Raw genomic sequence first — 17841 nt, 5'->3', positions numbered from 1 at the left:
AAGGTGTATCAGGCAAAAAATGATCTTTTTTTAACCCCCGGCTCAAAAAATGAGGGTTATTAGTTGAAAATGTAATGTTCAGGCTAAATATCAACTACTTCTCTCTGCTTCACTCAGTTAATGCTCACTAGTCAGATAGCTACAATAAATGAGGATGAATCATTTGATGCTCTACTGTACAGCGTTCACAGGAAAGATAGATTAGATGCAAACAAAGAAACGCGTCGATTCGTATCGTGAATCACATTAGTCTCGGGCAAAAACAAATTGGCATCAAGCAGACGACGAATGCAAATACTATTGGTTCAATTTTTTGAAGTTAAACTGTTAATGCGAATGCTCTGAAATTCTGAGCCGTAAATTTTTTGTATGACAGAAGCGATGTAGTTGTCTTTTAATTGTTGCCAAAAACAAAGAAAAACCAGTACTAATTAAGTTAGTTTTGTTAATAAATCAAGCAATAAATTTCAAGGCTGAATATAAGCAAACATAATTTGTATATTTTGGGCATTTTAAAATTTTCATATAATACAGGTTTTTGAAGATTTCTTTGATTCAAGTCAAGTAATCAGTCGAAAAGCACAGTCCACGTTGCTTAAGTTCAGCATTGAAATCAGTTCGTTAACTTTTATTAACAATATTAACTTGACAATTATAATTATTTTTCATTGTTTTAGGTAACAATTAAGAAGCTTATTTCGAGTATTGTTCAGTTTCCTCGTTGCTTATAACCTATATTATAAATCTATATTGATATATACAATTTTGTTGGGAATGTACCTAAGTCAGACACAGAAAGAACAAGAGCGTGGTGTGAGAAAAGGGGGGAGAAAGGACACCTGTTAGCCCGGTCCTGAGCCTGAGGGGGGCCCGAAATATGTATCGCCTTCAGTGTATCGTCTTTAGATCCATCATGAGCTGTCCAAGTTGACTAAGCACCTACAGAAAGCGAATAAGTCTCTGACTCTGCAGCCTTGCATGCAACGGAGTTGCTTGGTTCTAACTTGCAATTCTGCCTCAGCGCTCTATCCAGGATTGCCCTGATGCTTCTGGAACTTTCTCAGTAAGGGTTCTAATCAATTGAATTAAAGCTACCGAAGTTCCTTTGAAAGCTCTAGACTGGCTTTAACCGCTGAGATCTCCATATTCTTCAGACAGATTCAAGGATAATTTCAGGAAGGTTACTGATTTTTAGCGAAAACCGGTGCGGGTTTTTTCAAGATATGTTACTGGCAGATATTGGGCGCATAAGCTGCTCATTAACTTCCAGGAACATAAACGATTACGATTACGATTCCGAGTCACAACTGACTACAACTGTATTTATGTCGAGGACTGCATACTAAGTGCCTTGCCTCCATTATTTTTTTATACCGATAGATGGCAGCACCATCACCGGATCGAACAGTAAATGAGAATTTAGAACTAGTCCAGGTGCTAATAGCTACCTGATGCTAGCACCCCCAGAGGTATCGTTTCACTTGGAGGACATTGAGACCACGAGCATATTTATCGTCGCTCAGTCTTCTTTAATGACGACGGTGGGTCTTCGACCATCGAGGTTCGAACTCGGGACCCTCCGGCCCCGAATCTGATACTCTACCGATCCAGGAACATTTCTGATTCGTTTTTACAGTGTACTGAGTGGTGTGAATGCAATTTGTTACGGTCATTTAGATAAAATTGACTCATTTAATTGTTCAAAAAAAGATATGGTGCATTGAAAAGCACCCGGGCAACGCCGGGTAGTAAGCTAGTAAAGAATAAAAATTGAAAAGAAATATTTTAGCATGTGGTCCATTCAAGGGAGCCATTTGCTATGGATGGACCATTGAGTTTCCATCGATGGACCACGTTCTCAAATAAGAAAATCAAACCGTAAAATATAAATAGTTATTACAGGAGATAAAAAAAACACTACAAATTATAATAAGTTATTCAAAAAGAGAAATGTTTTTTAAATTATTTTTTAGCACAGGAGAAGCATTAAATCCCTTCAGGACTCACAGAACACAGCTGTTTTCACCACACCTCGCTCACCACTTGATATTTTCTAACTCATAATTTACTCTTCTAAGCTAAAATTTCATAAAACCTCTTTTGAACAAATAGGAGTCCTGTTTCATCCAAATTCAAAAATTTTGATCCAGAAAGATTTTACTTGAATTCAAGGATTTTGCTATAACACGTTGCATGCCCTCAGTTATTCACTGGCTTTATCTTACTTATTTTGGTATTTTTCTCGAACAACAAACGTACTAGAAACTGCATTAAAAATTACTGTAACAAATACTGAATCGACTACACAGGTTTTTAATTTGAAAATATAATAACTGTGGGGAGTTTCCAAAACTTATTTTAAAAATATTTTTTCATCCCTATCACACTTATTCGAAAAGATTTATCAATTATTAAAGATAACTGAGCTGAAACTTTAATAATATTTTTAAGACTCCATGAATGAACCACTTTGTTAGCTGGTTCATTCATAGAAACACCCAGCTAGAGCCGCTATATAGACAGGCCGACGCATCGGCTTATGTTTAGCCATTTTTGATCGGATTTTTCATTGTTGCACTGCTAGGGTTACCACAGCAAAGTTTCGGGTTTTGCCAAATTTGCCGAAAATAATACTTTTTTTAATAAAAAATTCACGTGCTGCTAATAATCGCTCGCAGTGAACAATCACCAGACGCGACTACTCGCCAGAAAAGGCAACCACTCAAATCCGGGCTCCGATCCAAAAAGGCTGACCTTGAGCTGATGCGCCGGCTCGTATATATAGGGGCCTTACACCCAGCGTTCAATGATAGCAACTGCGTCATTTTAATTGTTTTCAGAGTTGTCAGTGCTGTGACGATTCATGATGCAACTTTAAATATATGGAATTGTTCTTGAAAGTGCACTCTTTCAAGTCAATGTCCCCATTTAGTTGTTTAGTAATATTCATAGCATGTAAAAGCAAAATGTAAATGTCAATCATTACTAAGTGAACCGTAGATATCTTATTTGGACTTTTAACAATATGATGTATTGATTCAAGCTCCTTGACAATTAGGTCGTTTCCAAAATTTTAAAAAAGTATTTTTTTCTGAAAGAGCATGCTTAAAAATATAGGATCTGTCCATTTTTTAAATAATTTATTTAAGTTTAATATTTTTAAGAATATACTTAAATCTCTGCGCTTTCATTGTTTACACTTCTGTCGTGTGACATCACAAATGATGAAATGCCATTCAATGTTGCCATTCACAGAACAAAATATTTATTTCGCATCTTTACTCACGTGTATAGGCAACGATAGGGTTAATAGCAAGCGTAGAGTGCAATTTTAATTCGCTTCTTGGTTTTTGGTTACAAGTCAGGTTTCATGAGGGGCGTGTGGAACGGCTGTGCGTGGCGGAGTGTTGCATTGGAAAGGAGGAACCTGTACAAGGTTGCGTACGGAGGTGTTATATTTTTGTCTGCACGTTCGACACGTGCGGAGGTAACTCTACTGATTTATTTCTTATTAGAACCATATTCGGTAAGTCCCGTTTTTCTTTTATTATGAGAGTTCAACATGAAAAATTCGTCCAAAAGAAAAGTAGAGAATGTTGAATCTGCAAGTAGCAGAGAAAAAGAAATAAAAACTGACAACAACGTTTATGAACCGGCAATAAATATAGTAAAAAAGCCAAAATAGCATTCAAAAATGGCTGTGAAACAATAAAACTGATAATAACAGGCGTTGTCAACAAAATCCCCACAAATAACACTAAAACCCTCAACGAGCAACTAGACAAGATAATTGCCGCGGATGACACCATCAATCTTACAGGCAAACAAAACCTAGTAATCACAACCAAGAATTTAAATACAGTGATTAATATCTCTAAAACCAAAGAAATTTGCAACACGGAAATCATTACCAGAATAATCGACGAGACTGTAACCTCAAAGTACATAATCAAAAATGTCGACACAGAAATAAAATTGGAAGAAATAGCGGAATACTTGACACAGGACAAAGTTCAAATAGCTCAAATAATAAGGTTCAACAGGAAAGGATCCAAAGAGCCGATACCAGTTATTCTAATCAAAGAGCTTGGGAAAACTGACAGAAAGGAAGTAAAAATCGGGAGGATCATATACAAAACGCAAAAATACATTGAGCAACCGAAAATTTGCTATAACTGTCTAAAATTGGGACATCAAAAGAAAGACTGCAAGGGAAAAAGAAAATGCATGACATGCGGAGGGGATCATGCTAACTGCGAAAATGACCCCAAATGTATAAGATGTGAAGGCAATCACCTATCAACAGACAAAAACTGCCCAGTATACAAAGAAAAAATCAAAAAAGCCACCCAAACACAATTAAAAACCTACACCCCTGATAAATCTTGGGCCAGCGTTGCCAAGGCAGAAGAACCTGCGAAGGGGCACAACAAGGTAGAAAGAAAAAACAACGCAAATATCACTATAACGGAACTTAGCGACAAATTAGATAGCAGAGATAAGGAAATCAAAGAACTGAGAGCTGAAATCGAAAAATTAAAAGTCTTGATAACATTAACCAATCAAATTAAATCACATCAATGCGAAAGCTGTAACCTAAAAAGCGCGGAAATAGAGAAATTAAAAATAGAAATCTTCAAACTGAATAACTCAGTGACAAGCGAGGGATCACTCACCGATCTACCTTACTCGAGCCCATTCGAACAAAACGAATTTCACACAGAAGACATTGAATTGGATACGGGAGATATTTAGTCTCGCTGTTTTGTGTTCTGTTGTTTTTGCTGTTGTTATTATGTCGTCGTGGTCTAATTTTCTTCTTTCTTGGAATTTACGAGGACTTCTTGCCAACATTGATTTTCTCAAATTCATTGTCGCTTGGTCAAACCCCCCCATCATCTGCGTCCAAGAGACATGGTTACCCGATAGCAAAATACCCGGACTTAAAGGATACACAGTTTATAGTAAGGAAAAGGACTTTCCCCATAAAGGTGGAGGAGTGTGTACATATGTCAAAGACAATTTACCCTCATATATTATTCCTTGCGAAATCCATGGCATGGAATCCTTGATGATCCACGTAGTTCTCCACAAAAGGACCTTTAAAATAATTAATTGCTATAGACCTCCAGGAGTTTTCAATGACACGACGATCGGGGAACTCAACAATATAACCGACAAATTTTCAATCTTCGTCGGAGATTTTAACAGCAGAGCGCAAAGCTTGGGAGACAGGCTTACCACCCCTAGTGGGAAAAAACTAGAAAATTGGGTCCTAGACAATAATCTACATATACTGAACGAAAATATATCAACCAGAATAAATAAAGGCAAAGAAGATGGCATCCTAGATTTAGCAATAATAGAAAACAGTAATAATAAAATTTTCTCATGGATACGCCTAGATGAACATGGAAGCAGCGACCATTACCCATTTTTAATAAAAACAAACATAGAAAAGAAAGACGAAACCTATATTATTAAATCGTACAAAAACTGGAAAAACATCACAGAGGATCTAAAAAACAAACTTCCCACGAACTCTCCACTAAATACCATAGACATTCAATACAACCACATAACCAAAAACATAAAAGAAACGATCAGACAACATTCTGTCAGCATAAGTTACAAAATAATGAACAAAAACTTTTGGTGGAATCCAAAATGCGCAAAATTAAAAACAGACAGAGATAGGAAGAGAAACAAAGCAAGAAGATCCTCCTCTTTGGAGGACTGGATTAGCTACAAGAAAGCTAACGCCGTACTCAAACACCATATCAGAAAAGCAAGAAGAGAATACTGGAGAAAACAAAATTATAAAATAAACAACCCCCAAGAGCTTTACAATACAGTTAACAGAATTAAAAAAAATCTAGAAAAGGAATACACAAACAACAACCTAACAATAGAAATCAATGGAACCAAGGTAACAGATATTCAAGAACAGGCAAATCTATTTGCGAAACATTTCTCTAACAGTGACAAAACAGAAAAAACGGTCGACACAGTCAACATTTCTCAACAAGAAGGAGAACTTAAAATGTCTGAGGAAATTACCATTGAAGAAATAAAAAAAGCCTTAAAAACAACAAGGGATAAAGCCCCAGGCCCAGACCAAATCTCAAACAAAGTTCTTAAAATTCTACCAGATGAGGGACTGGAAGTATTAAGAAACGTCTTTAATCAAAGCATTCAAACTGCCAAAATTCCCGAAGACTGGAAAATTTCAAAAATAGTCCCAATTAAGAAACCTGGGAAAAACCCCAAACAGATCAACAATTATAGACCTATTGCACTAACCCAAAATATCAGTAAACTAATAGAAAAAATAATATTATACAGAATCAACAGAAGAAAAACTAAAGTGTTTCCAAACTACATATATGGCTTCGTCAAAGAAAGAGGTACGGAAGATTATCTTTATGACCTTTACAACTTAATTTATTACTTAAGGAGAAAAAAAAGATTTGTGTACGCTATCGCCATAGACATTAAAGGAGCTTATGACAACGTTTGGATACCAAAGCTGATACAAAAACTCATACAATTCAAAATAGACTACAAAATTATAAAATGGATTCAAAATTTCCTCCACAATAGAAAGATAATAATAAGCTGGAACAACAGGAATTCAGAAAAAGCCATAATTAACCAAGGAATAGCCCAAGGGTCAATCTTATCACCATTTCTATTTAACTGTTTTATTTCCGACATCGGAAATTATATAAAGAAAGGAAGAATATTTTGCTATGCAGATGACATGACAATCATTGTATCCGGGAAGAACAAAAACGAAGCAGAGGAAAAGCTAAACCAAAACTTATTATCCCTGGAACAATGGAGTAAGGAAAACAAAATAACTATCTCAACAGAAAAAACCGTCTTAATTGACTTCTCCCCTAAAAACGAGAAAAACTCCACAAAATTTAACTTACAGGGAACAAGCATCAAATGGACAACAAATCACAAAATCCTAGGAACATATTTTCAAAACAACCTAAAGTGGAATGTTCATACAAATTACCTAAATGGAAAAATGAAGAAAATGCTGCATGTAATAAATTGGCTTGGGAGCATTCAATCTGGCGCCAGTTACGCTAATATTCTCAACGTCACAAAGCAAACAATTATAGCTAAAGCCAATTACGGAATTACAATCAGAGTCAAAGATACAAAAGCGAATCAAAAACAAATTGAGACAACAGAAAATAAAGCTTTACGGAAAGCACTAGGGGTTAATACCTTCGCTCCAAATAAATTAATCAGGATCATTACAGATACAGAAAACATAGAAACCCGCATCAAATGGAATTACATAAAATACATCAGCAAACAAAAATTTAAAAAGAATAAAAATCATATCACCTCAATCAAAAATTTCCAAAAAAACCAACCACACATGTTTGAAATAGTCACTAACCTTGAAAAAATAGAAAGAGAAACCAGGGCGAACGAAAATTGCATATGTAAAGAATACATAAAATCGGAAACAGACATCAGCAACATCGAGTATATCCTGAAGAACAAAGAATTTCAAAAACCAAACCCAGACTACATCATCAGGCAGACCTTTGAAGAATTCAAAACACAACACCCCAATTATAACATCTGGGCCACTGATGGTTCAAAATCAAATAATACAGCATTTTCTATCTATAACAAAAAGGAAGGATTAAAAAGGAAAATAAAAATCCCACCCATCTGTTCAGTTTACACGGCGGAACTAGGGGCTATCTGGTACGCTGCAAAATTCCTTATTAAAAATGACTCCCCAAATATTATTTTATCTGATTCCCTAAGTGCCATTACAGCACTAAAAGAAGAAAATGAAAACGAAGACGTACTGGTATACAACACAAGACACCACTTATCGGAACTCTCAAAAAAGAACAAAACCAAAATAGTATGGGTCCCTGGGCATAAGGGAATTCCAGACAACGAAGAAGCGGACAAACTAGCCAAAGAAGCAGAGTCATGCTCCCAAACACCTATGTTTCCTATCTGTACATGGAATGACACGCGAAATTATATAAAAAAAGAGAGGAATAAAGAGTTGCAAATCATATGGGAGAGATCAAAATATTTCTCCAAATACAAAAAGATTGTAAATTCAATCAATGAAAAGTATAAGTGGATTAAGAACATAAGCGAAGAAACAAAATTGAATAGAATCCTAACCGATTCCTTCTTAACTAAAGAAAAACTGTTTAAACTAAGGAAATCAAATTCCCCCATCTGCGAGACCTGCCAAAAAATTGAAAATACCCAGCACGTAATATGGAATTGTAGTAAAAACATTGAACAAAGGAACTTTATTATAAAAACTATAAAGGCTAATAACTTATGTTCAAATGACATTTTTAGTCTGGATTTGCTTAAGGATCCAAGATACGGAAGGGCTATCCTCGCCCTCTTCTGATCCCGTCCTCTCCTTGATCTACTTTTATACTGTTAGATTACTTCAGTTTTTTGCATATTATACTCACATTAATGCAGTTGCTTCATTCATCAAAAATAAATAAACAAATAAATAAATATATATATAAATATATATAATCCTAAGCAATTTTTAATATATTTAAGACGGCTATAAAAAGATCTGCCTTAACACAACTGTTTTTAATTCAAAATAAGATACGAAAGGGAGGCAAAGCGCTCTGTACACAGTCCTCAACAATATTTTCTTCCGGGAACTCCAGAAGAAGAAGAAGAAGAAGAATTCGCTTCTTGATTATCATAACGTGGAAACGTGGTAGAGAGATGTGCCAAAACGCATCATTTGTGATGTCATAAAGACCACGCCTTGTTTGAAAAATTGGACATTTAAAAAAAATAATTTAAAAAAACTGTTGGGAAAATGAAAATATTTTTTGGGTTCATGTAATTTTTTTTTTTTTTTGCTCATTCTATCCATTTTAATGAATAAAAGTAGTATTTTTGACTGAAGGAAACCACACTGTAAAAAAAATCCGGAAACGTTTCTGAGTATATCGTGCAGCTGTGGTTCATGAAAGTTTCAAAAACGTTTCTGAGTATTTCGGAATCCTCTTTCTGTAATGTCCAGAAACGTTTCTGAGTATTTCTGAATCCTCTTTCTGTAATGTCCAGAAATGTGTCTGAGTATTTCGGAATCCTCTTTCTGTAATTTTCAGAAACGTTTCTGAGTATTCGGAATCCTCTTTCCGTAATTTCCAGAAATGTTTCTGAGTATTCTGTGCAGCTGTGGTTCATGAAAGTTTCGAAAACGTTTCCGAGTATTTTGGAATTCTCCAAACAATTTTCAAAAACGTTTCCGAGAATTTCGGAATCCTTTTCCCGTGATTTTTTCTAAAATATAATTCTTTATTATAGTATTACATACCATATCAGTTTCAATTCTTTCATATCTAAGAGCAATAATACAAGCAATTTTAGAATCATTCGTGGATTTTTTTTTTTTTTTGAATTTCTAGTGACAAATAGCATGGTTAACAGCATAACATATGCACAGTTAAAAATTATGAAATAATCTAGTAGTTTCATTCCTAATCACAAAATCGTCGGGGAATTGGAGGGGGGGGGGGTACCTTCTGAAAAGTGGGGATTGTTTGTTAAACAATCTTAAACTTCAGTTTTTCTCTCAATATTTTCAAGACAAAACTATCAACATATTGTATTTTTAATGCAGAACTTAAAAACATATGTTGTATTAAACTTGATAGTTTTTATCTTCGGATAAAATTTGACAGGACTTACCTACCCTTCGCGTTCCGGAATTCGTTCACCTCAAGTCAATTTCTCTGACGAACAAAGTGTACCGAAAAGTACCAACAGAGAAATTGATGAATTTAAATATGACACCAAGTCCCCCTGCTGGAACCATTCGGGTTGATTCTTCTGTTCTTGCCCTTTTCCAGTTTATCACAAATATAGATACTTAATCAAAATAGGTTACTGATTTAGAGCGTGCGCAAAATGCATTATATATTTTATTTATTAAAACATTGAACTCTATTACATGATTATTCCATTTCATATATACGAGAATCCCCCCCCCCACCATAAGAGTGATGGTGCACCCATAAAATGCTATAAAGCGCCCCCCCCCCTTAAAAAAGCAACCCCTGAAAATGTCAATGGCACAGTCTGCGTGGTGAATGCCCCTCGTCTTCTCCCCATATGTACATTGTATATTAATAACATAGTTTTTTAAAAATGATCACTTTTAAAACAATGACATGAAATAATATTACTTTTTATTTTGGCATGTAAATGCAGCTGTTCCCTTTTTGCCACTGACTCATTCCTCCTGACTGTCCTACATTAAACTAGTATGCATGCAGTAGGTACTGTCCTGAGGCAGACAAATTATAGGGACTTGTTTCTTAATTTAGCCGAGGTAAAAAACCCCTACTTTTAATTTTAGGTTTAAGCTCTTGTTTATTGCATATAGTTTAGCATATGGTGCGTTTGGCCCAATGTAATGCATATATTAGAGCTTAAACACTCTCCATTTAGTAAGTAGTTTAATATCTTTTGACCATATTTATCGGATCTTCCACGGCTGATGAGCTCCGCGAATTCAACCTTTCAACTTTATACTAATAATTGCTACTTTTAATTTTCTTTTTCTCATTGCTATTCATTGCTTGTGTATTTCATATATATACAAAACTATATTATTGAGAAATAATTCTTGTTTGTTATATTTGCAGCTTCTTTCCCTTAAGGGCATGTACATTGCAACTAAAATAAATCGTACCAATGAAGCTCTGCTGAGATAAATAATATTTCATGTATAATATAAATTATAAATCAAAGTATCATATACATTATAAATCAAAGTATCATATAAATTATAAGTCAAATACTTTAATATGGTGTAAAAATACAAAATTATGTATTTTATTAAGTCTTTTTTTTTGGTAAAACTTGAGGCTCGTTAAACGAAAAAAATGACACTTTTAAATACATATATGAATCTATCTGTTAAAGAAATTAATACACATTTAACTAATTTAAAGCGTTTCGCTAATGCAAATATTTAAACAGATATCGTCATTTAGATAATACTGAAGTACTATGTTCCTAATTACAAGAGATAGTTTTTTTTTTTTTTTTTTTTTTTTTTTTTTTTTTTTTTTTTTACTTCATACAATCTAGCTACACTGTTTACAAGAGAATGAAAACATGCAACCTTAAAGACAAACTATCAAACCTGACAATTTGCATATTATAACATTTAATTCATAATGCTTGATACATAAATGTTCAGCCAATTATTAACTGAGATTGACACATAAAAGCAAAGTACACAATAACACTTATTTAAAGTTTTTTATAATCTTCAATTCATAAATTTTACAGAACAAAACTAGACACACTTGCACTTTAAATATGTGTTCTACGTAATGTAAAATATTTTCAAATTGCAATAGTTCACAACGAAAAAATGATACTGAGGAATAGTTTTTTTTAACGAGATTTATATGAACTAAATCACTTTAAAATAATAGAGTTGCAAAGCGACTTACCTATTCGTCGGTGGTGGTCTTTTGCAGGCTTTGGTCACCAAAAAGGTGATTTTTATGACAGAATAAAATTCTGCCTACAAAAATTACCCATTTGGTAGAAAGAAAAGTATCCAAGAAAAAAGTAAATTATCTACACAAGTTATGCAACGCAACGAATTTCATGGCGTCCTCTCGGCAGTTATTTGGTTTTTAATTTCAGTTTGTATTCCTTCCGCGAGCATACGTCGAGAAGTTGCACTTCGTACTTAAAAATAAGTGACCATAGCTTCAAATTCAATCTCATGACGATACATTAGCAAGAAAATATAAGACTTTAAAATTATCTTCAGTGAATTCATGCGAGGAACAAAACTTCTACTAATGGCCTTGATGAGTGTTACTTCGCACATGAGTCATTGCGTGCTTTCACGAATTTCAGTTTGGATTTTCTGCTGGACTATAAAATTGAAGCGTGAGCTGCGCATGCGTCGACTCTTACTTTCTTGTTAAACGGGAAATGTATTTGATAAGAGCAGAAAACTGCTGAGGGCGTACGAATCTGTGTATTACGGAAAGCTTTTTTGTATATTCAGAGAGTTTTCCGAGATTTTTTACAGTGCACCCTATTCTGCATTGGACAGTTTTAAGACAAAAGAAGACACTAAAACTGATTTCGTGCCTTATAAAACTCTGGTGGGAAAAATATCTTCGAAGTCCAGTCATGGAACTGGTTCATTGACGGCAACCTTCCGCTATATTTTATTGAAGAGTAATAAATTTATGAGGCAATGACAAAATTTTTTGCTTAATAAATCACACATACGTTTGTTCTTTGTTAAGCAAAATAATTTTGTTCATTGCCATTTTAAAGTACTATTACTTTTAATGAAATATATCAGGCGTCACGTGCGGGAGAAAATTACCGAATGGGGTCGCTTCCAAAATTTTAAAAGTATTTTTTTCTGAAAGAGCATGCTTTAAAACATAGGATCTGTCCATTTTTAAAATAATTTATTTAAGTTCAATATTTTTAAAAAATTACTTCAATCGGCGCGCTTTTAATGTTTATGTTTCTGTCCGATGACATCACAAATGATGAAATGCCATTCTGTGTTGCCATCCACAGAGCAAAATATTTAATTCGCATCTTTACTCACGTGTATTGGCAACGATAGGGTTGATAGCAAGCATAGAGCGCAATTTTAATTCGCTGCTTGATTATCATAACGTGGAACCGTGGTAGAAAGATGCGCCAAAATGCATTATTTGTGACGTCATAAAGACCACACCTTGTTTGAAAAATCGGACAGTTTAAAAAATTAATTAAAAAAAACTTTTGGGAAAATGAAAGTATTTTCTGGGTCCATGTAATTTTTTTTGCTCATTCTATCCATTTCAATGATTAAAAGTAGTACTTTTGACTGAAGGAAACCACCCCATTCTGCATTGGACAGTTCTGAGACAAAAGAGGACACTACAACTATAGTGCCTAGAAAGAGTAGTGTGCCGATCGGCGGGGAAAAAGTGAGGTCAGATCTGAGGAAAATCCAGGTGGCGCTGCACTCGAGTAGTACGTTATGCTCCTCAATCAGACTCGTTTTAAATCAGCGATTGCATGCTGATTTCGCAGTTTAAAAACCCCGTTTTTCGGATTAAACTTATTTCTGCGCAAAAGACAAATTCTGTAATAAGTGCTAATTGTTACATGGGTGTTCGTTTATTTTTTGAAGCATATAAAATTACCTTATTACCTTATTATAAAACTACCTTACTTCAATGAAAATAGTAGACCATAAGGGCCCATTCATTAAATATGTAAGGGTCCCAAGGGGGAGGGGGGTTGGAAAAACCTCTACGTACCCTTACTTGGGGGGAGGGTCAAACTCATTCTTACATAATATTTTCCAAGTCGATATTTCACATTAGACATTGCGCGGTCAAGTGATTTGGCAGAGATTATGTTCCATTTGCGTCTGGAAGGTAAGAAACGTGTTAGGATAAGATGTTTTTTTATTTGTTTTACAAAGAATTTATAGTGTAAAATATAATAAAGGAGTCGCATTGCGTACGGCATGTTTTATTTGTAATTAATATTATATCAAAAAAAAAAAAAAGTCGAAAAAACATTCAGTTTAGATTCTTTTCAGTAACTATTTTTTTACGCAAAAGGTTTAATTTAATAATGTGAATTTAATAACGATTCCAGTGATGTAACGATTCAAGATTTGTTATTTTATCATTTTGAAAAACGAAATGGAATCTTACATAAGAATGGGGGGGGGGTGAAAATTTTTACGTACCCTTACATGGGGGAGGGAGGGTCAAAAATTGCCAAAATCATCCTTACGTAATTAATGAATGGCCCCTAAGTATTCAATAACAGAGCATCTCTTATTTCTCTACTAATAATAAAGCCGAATCTCTCTGTCTGGATTTCTGTCCGGAATTCTGTCTGGATCCCTGTGACGCGCACAGCGCCTATACATTACGGCCGATTTTCATGAAATTTAGTACAAAGTTAGTTTGTAGCATGGGGGTGTGCACCTCGAAGCGAATTTTCGAAAATTCGATTTTGTTCTTTTTTTATTTTTAAAATTTAAAAACAGTTTCCGAAGCAGAATTATCATAAGATGGACGAGTAAATTACGAAATTATCCTGACGTTGAATCGTAACATGGGAAGAGCGAATGAACATAGCCAATTGGCGAGAAATTCATCATCCATTATTTGTAAATATACAGGCTAATCAAATGACCTTTTAATTTTCTCCTTCGGACAAAGTCGTGCGGGTACCGTTAGTTACAAAATAAAACTGCTTCTAAATTCTTGAAGCTAATTAAAATTATCAGGGCTTCTCAGTCTGAGTCTAAGAACAGGATAATCTACTTTTACACCTTTGACCAAAATAGTAGCATTGATTTGTAAATTTTCTTCTACTTCAATAATGATCTTTTTATCGTCAATATTATTTTCCACATAATTTTCATTATATATAAAAACTACAATATTTGGAGATTTTTTAAATTTCATACAAACCCAATATTCGTTAGGCAAATTAATATGAACAATTTCATCTATAATAGATTTATACGTGGTTATTTCAGTTTCATCTGCGGAAAGATCAAGTTTTATTTTTTTCAAACAGGGAACATTTTTCTTAACTGCATAATTCCTGATGGACCTTTGCTTTGGTATTTTTTTAGTAAAGTATGTTGGCAGATTTGGGAAAATTGTCGTAATTGCCTCGTCTTTTAAAAAAAGTTTTCCCCGGGGAATCAAAACTTCCTCACCATTTATAATATGCTCATTATGCGTTTCAATAAAATGTTTTTCGAAATGCAGAGCACAAATTGAGCAGTATTTATCAAAAACTTTATCTAACCTGGGAATTAACGAGTTCCACTTCTTTAGTTTTTTTTCATCTGCTGCAGCTTTAAAAAGCGAAACTTTTTTTTTTTGCATGTTTTGTATCCACTTTTGCACCCTGGTACGAAACAAGATGAAGCTTTACTTCTTCTAAGATTAAAATTTGATGCCTCCATTAAAAGCCTTAAACGCTGTTTCATGAAATATTCACGAAATAAAGGTAAAAGAGAGAAACGCGGAACTAAATTGTAACAAAATCCCGCGTCTACTAATGTAAACACCGCGAAATTGAACGTACAACTCGACCGCACTGCCCTCTAGCGGTTTTCATGCATTTTGTCTTCAAGAATCGAAGGGGAAAAAGCGCCGATCGGCACACTATTCTTTCTAGGCACTATACTACAACTGATTTCGTGCCTGAGAAAACTCTGGTGGGAAAAATATCTTCGAAGTCCAGTCATGGAATCGGTTCATTAACGGCAACCCTCCTTTATATTTTACTGAAAAGTTATAATTTTATGAGGCAATGACAAAACTTTTTGCTTAAGGAAGCACACATACTTTTGTTCGTTGTTAAGCAACAGAATTTTGTTCATTACCATTTTAAAGTACTACTACTTTTAATGAAATATATGAGGCGTCACGTGCGGGACAAAATTACCGTATTCCGTGGAATGACCCAAAAGTGAATCAAATTTGTTTATCATCTTATCATTTTGTTCGTCTAGGAATGGAATTCCAGACACGCTCCAGGGGACTGCAATTATAAATTATGACAAAAATTTGATACAATTAGTAACTTACCACGTTTACTTCGATTACTTTTCTTGGATTTTCGTGTTCACCAATTCCAGCATTGTTAACCAAAACGTCCACACGCTGGAACTTATTTTTCGTATGCTCAAAAACTCCTAAAAAGATAACGATATAAATAGTTATACTATGAGCCGTTGAGAGCGAAATAGTGGCATAGGTCAATCAGTCGAATCCGTCGCAACTGCGAAAATTTAAATCTTATAAAACATTTTTCCATTGCGGTTTTTCCAACTTTCGGTTTGTTCATAAAAAAATTCTCGAAATCACCGAAATTATTTTGAGAAAATAAATGCTTTCAGGTAACTAAATGGTTCTGCACCCACTTTTGCCCAAAACACAACTGTTGCATTTTTCGATTAGGGGAAAGACGGGAAATATCACTCATTTTTAAGGGGAAAAATGAACAACTAGTCAAACGTTACACAAAATAACACCATTTCTTTTTCTTTACTAATAATAAAGCTGAAAGTCTCTCTGTCTGGATGTCCGGAGGGTGTCTGGATTTCTGTGACGCGCATAGCGCCCAGACCGTTCGGCCGATCTTCATGAAATTTGGCACAAAGTTAGTTTGTAGCATGGGGGTGTGCCCCTCGGAGCGATTTTTCGAAAATTCGATGTGGTTCCTGTTCTATTCCAATTTTAAGAACAAAGTTACCTTAAGATGGACGAGTAAATTGCGAAATTATCATAACGTGAAACCGTAATATGGGCACAAGCCAATTGGCGAGGAAATTCACCATACATTATTTGTAAATTGTTAACAGGCGAACCAAAAGACCTTTTAATTTTCTACTACGGGCAAAGCCGTACGGGTTATCACTAGTTAAAAATAAAACTACAAAGCCATAAGAACGGTTTGCAATCAATTAATGTGCACATTACCTACAGGAAATTTTTAATCGCTTATTTAGCTACACCATTGACTGAGCGGTTATGTCCGGCATAGTTGAGTAATTGCGCTCTCAGAGATTTTCATGCATCATTTAAGTCATTGAGAAGAGATAAAATGGAGGGAGTGAACACTTTCATTCGTGAAACCAAGACCCTAAGTCACGTGATAGATTTTAAAGCAAATCATTGGAAGAAATCAGGTTTCTTTCGCCTGTTTCACGAAAAACGTGCCAACCGTTCGTCGTTATTGAGTCACGTGACTTTGGGTCTTTGGGTCAGCCTTTGCTAAGTCAATGATTGGCCTTGCTCCTTCCATTTTAATTCCTGTTCTAAGATTTAAGGCAGAATTGCCCACCCCCCTAAGGGCAAGGGTGCACATCCCTTTCTAAATACCGCAAAGATCCCCCAAAAGCAAGACCCCCCGCTAAAAAGTGAGAAATACCCTCAAAACACCCCTCCCCCAAGTTCCAATGACCCCCTCCTAAGTGGGCACCCCTGATTTAAGTACGATAAAAGTCACATAAGTAGTTGTGTGGGCTGCTCACACCACTTCATATCGCACCTCGGCAAGGGAAAGTGAAACAATTAAAAAAAAAAGCATTTGAGAAAATGAAGATTTTACGCAATAGTTGTTTTAGTGAGTGCATTAGTTTCAAATATTACAATAGGTGCAAAAAAAGTTGTAATGTGATTGTTTGTCGGTTAGTTTTTGATGTCTAAATGAATAATGCATTCTTCTCAAAGTTCGAAGATGTTCCTTCTAAGTAAAGGGTGTTTTTTTAGAAGTAGAGAACTTTAGGTTCATATTAAACACAGTTAAATGTTAATTGCCATGAATGTTGCTTTATTCGAAAGATGATTCTTTGCCATTTTTATTTAAATATGATTTCTAGCAGATGGTCACTTCGGCTGGCTCAGAGAAAGTCTAATCGGAAAGTCCAATTTTCTCACTTTTTGCAGCAATAGAGGCCGTATGTCAGTGACAAGGTGGCGAATGTTCTCTTCCAAGGCGTCAATTGTCTGAGGCTTATCGGTGTAGACCAGAAGATTTCACATAGCCCCACAAAAAGTACTCCAGTGGTGTTAAATCGCATGATCTTGCAGACCAATTCATGGGTCCCTTACGCGAAATTATTCGTTCACCGATCGTTTCTTTTAATAAATCAATTGTGACACGCGCTGTGTGAAATGTTGCACGGCCTTGTTGTCAATTCATGATGAAATGGCAAACCAAACTGAACACGAAACAAGTGACAGCTATCAAAATGGCACA

General features: G+C 35.0%; 1 protein-coding gene across 1 annotated transcript in view; it reads right to left on the bottom strand.

The window, feature by feature from the left end:
* The window catches only part of LOC129226993 (uncharacterized short-chain type dehydrogenase/reductase y4vI-like), a 76907-nt gene that overhangs the window by 53049 nt on the left and 6017 nt on the right, over positions 1 to 17841 (bottom strand). The window contains exon 3 of the mRNA XM_054861622.1: positions 15666 to 15772. Coding sequence (XP_054717597.1) covers positions 15666 to 15772 — 107 coding nt within the window. The remainder of the gene's footprint in view (positions 1 to 15665; positions 15773 to 17841) is intronic.

This window comes from Uloborus diversus, chromosome 7 (assembly GCF_026930045.1).
Source record: "Uloborus diversus isolate 005 chromosome 7, Udiv.v.3.1, whole genome shotgun sequence".
In the NCBI taxonomy this organism is placed as follows: domain Eukaryota; kingdom Metazoa; phylum Arthropoda; class Arachnida; order Araneae; family Uloboridae; genus Uloborus; species Uloborus diversus.
This window is presented reverse-complemented; position numbering and strand designations above follow the sequence as displayed.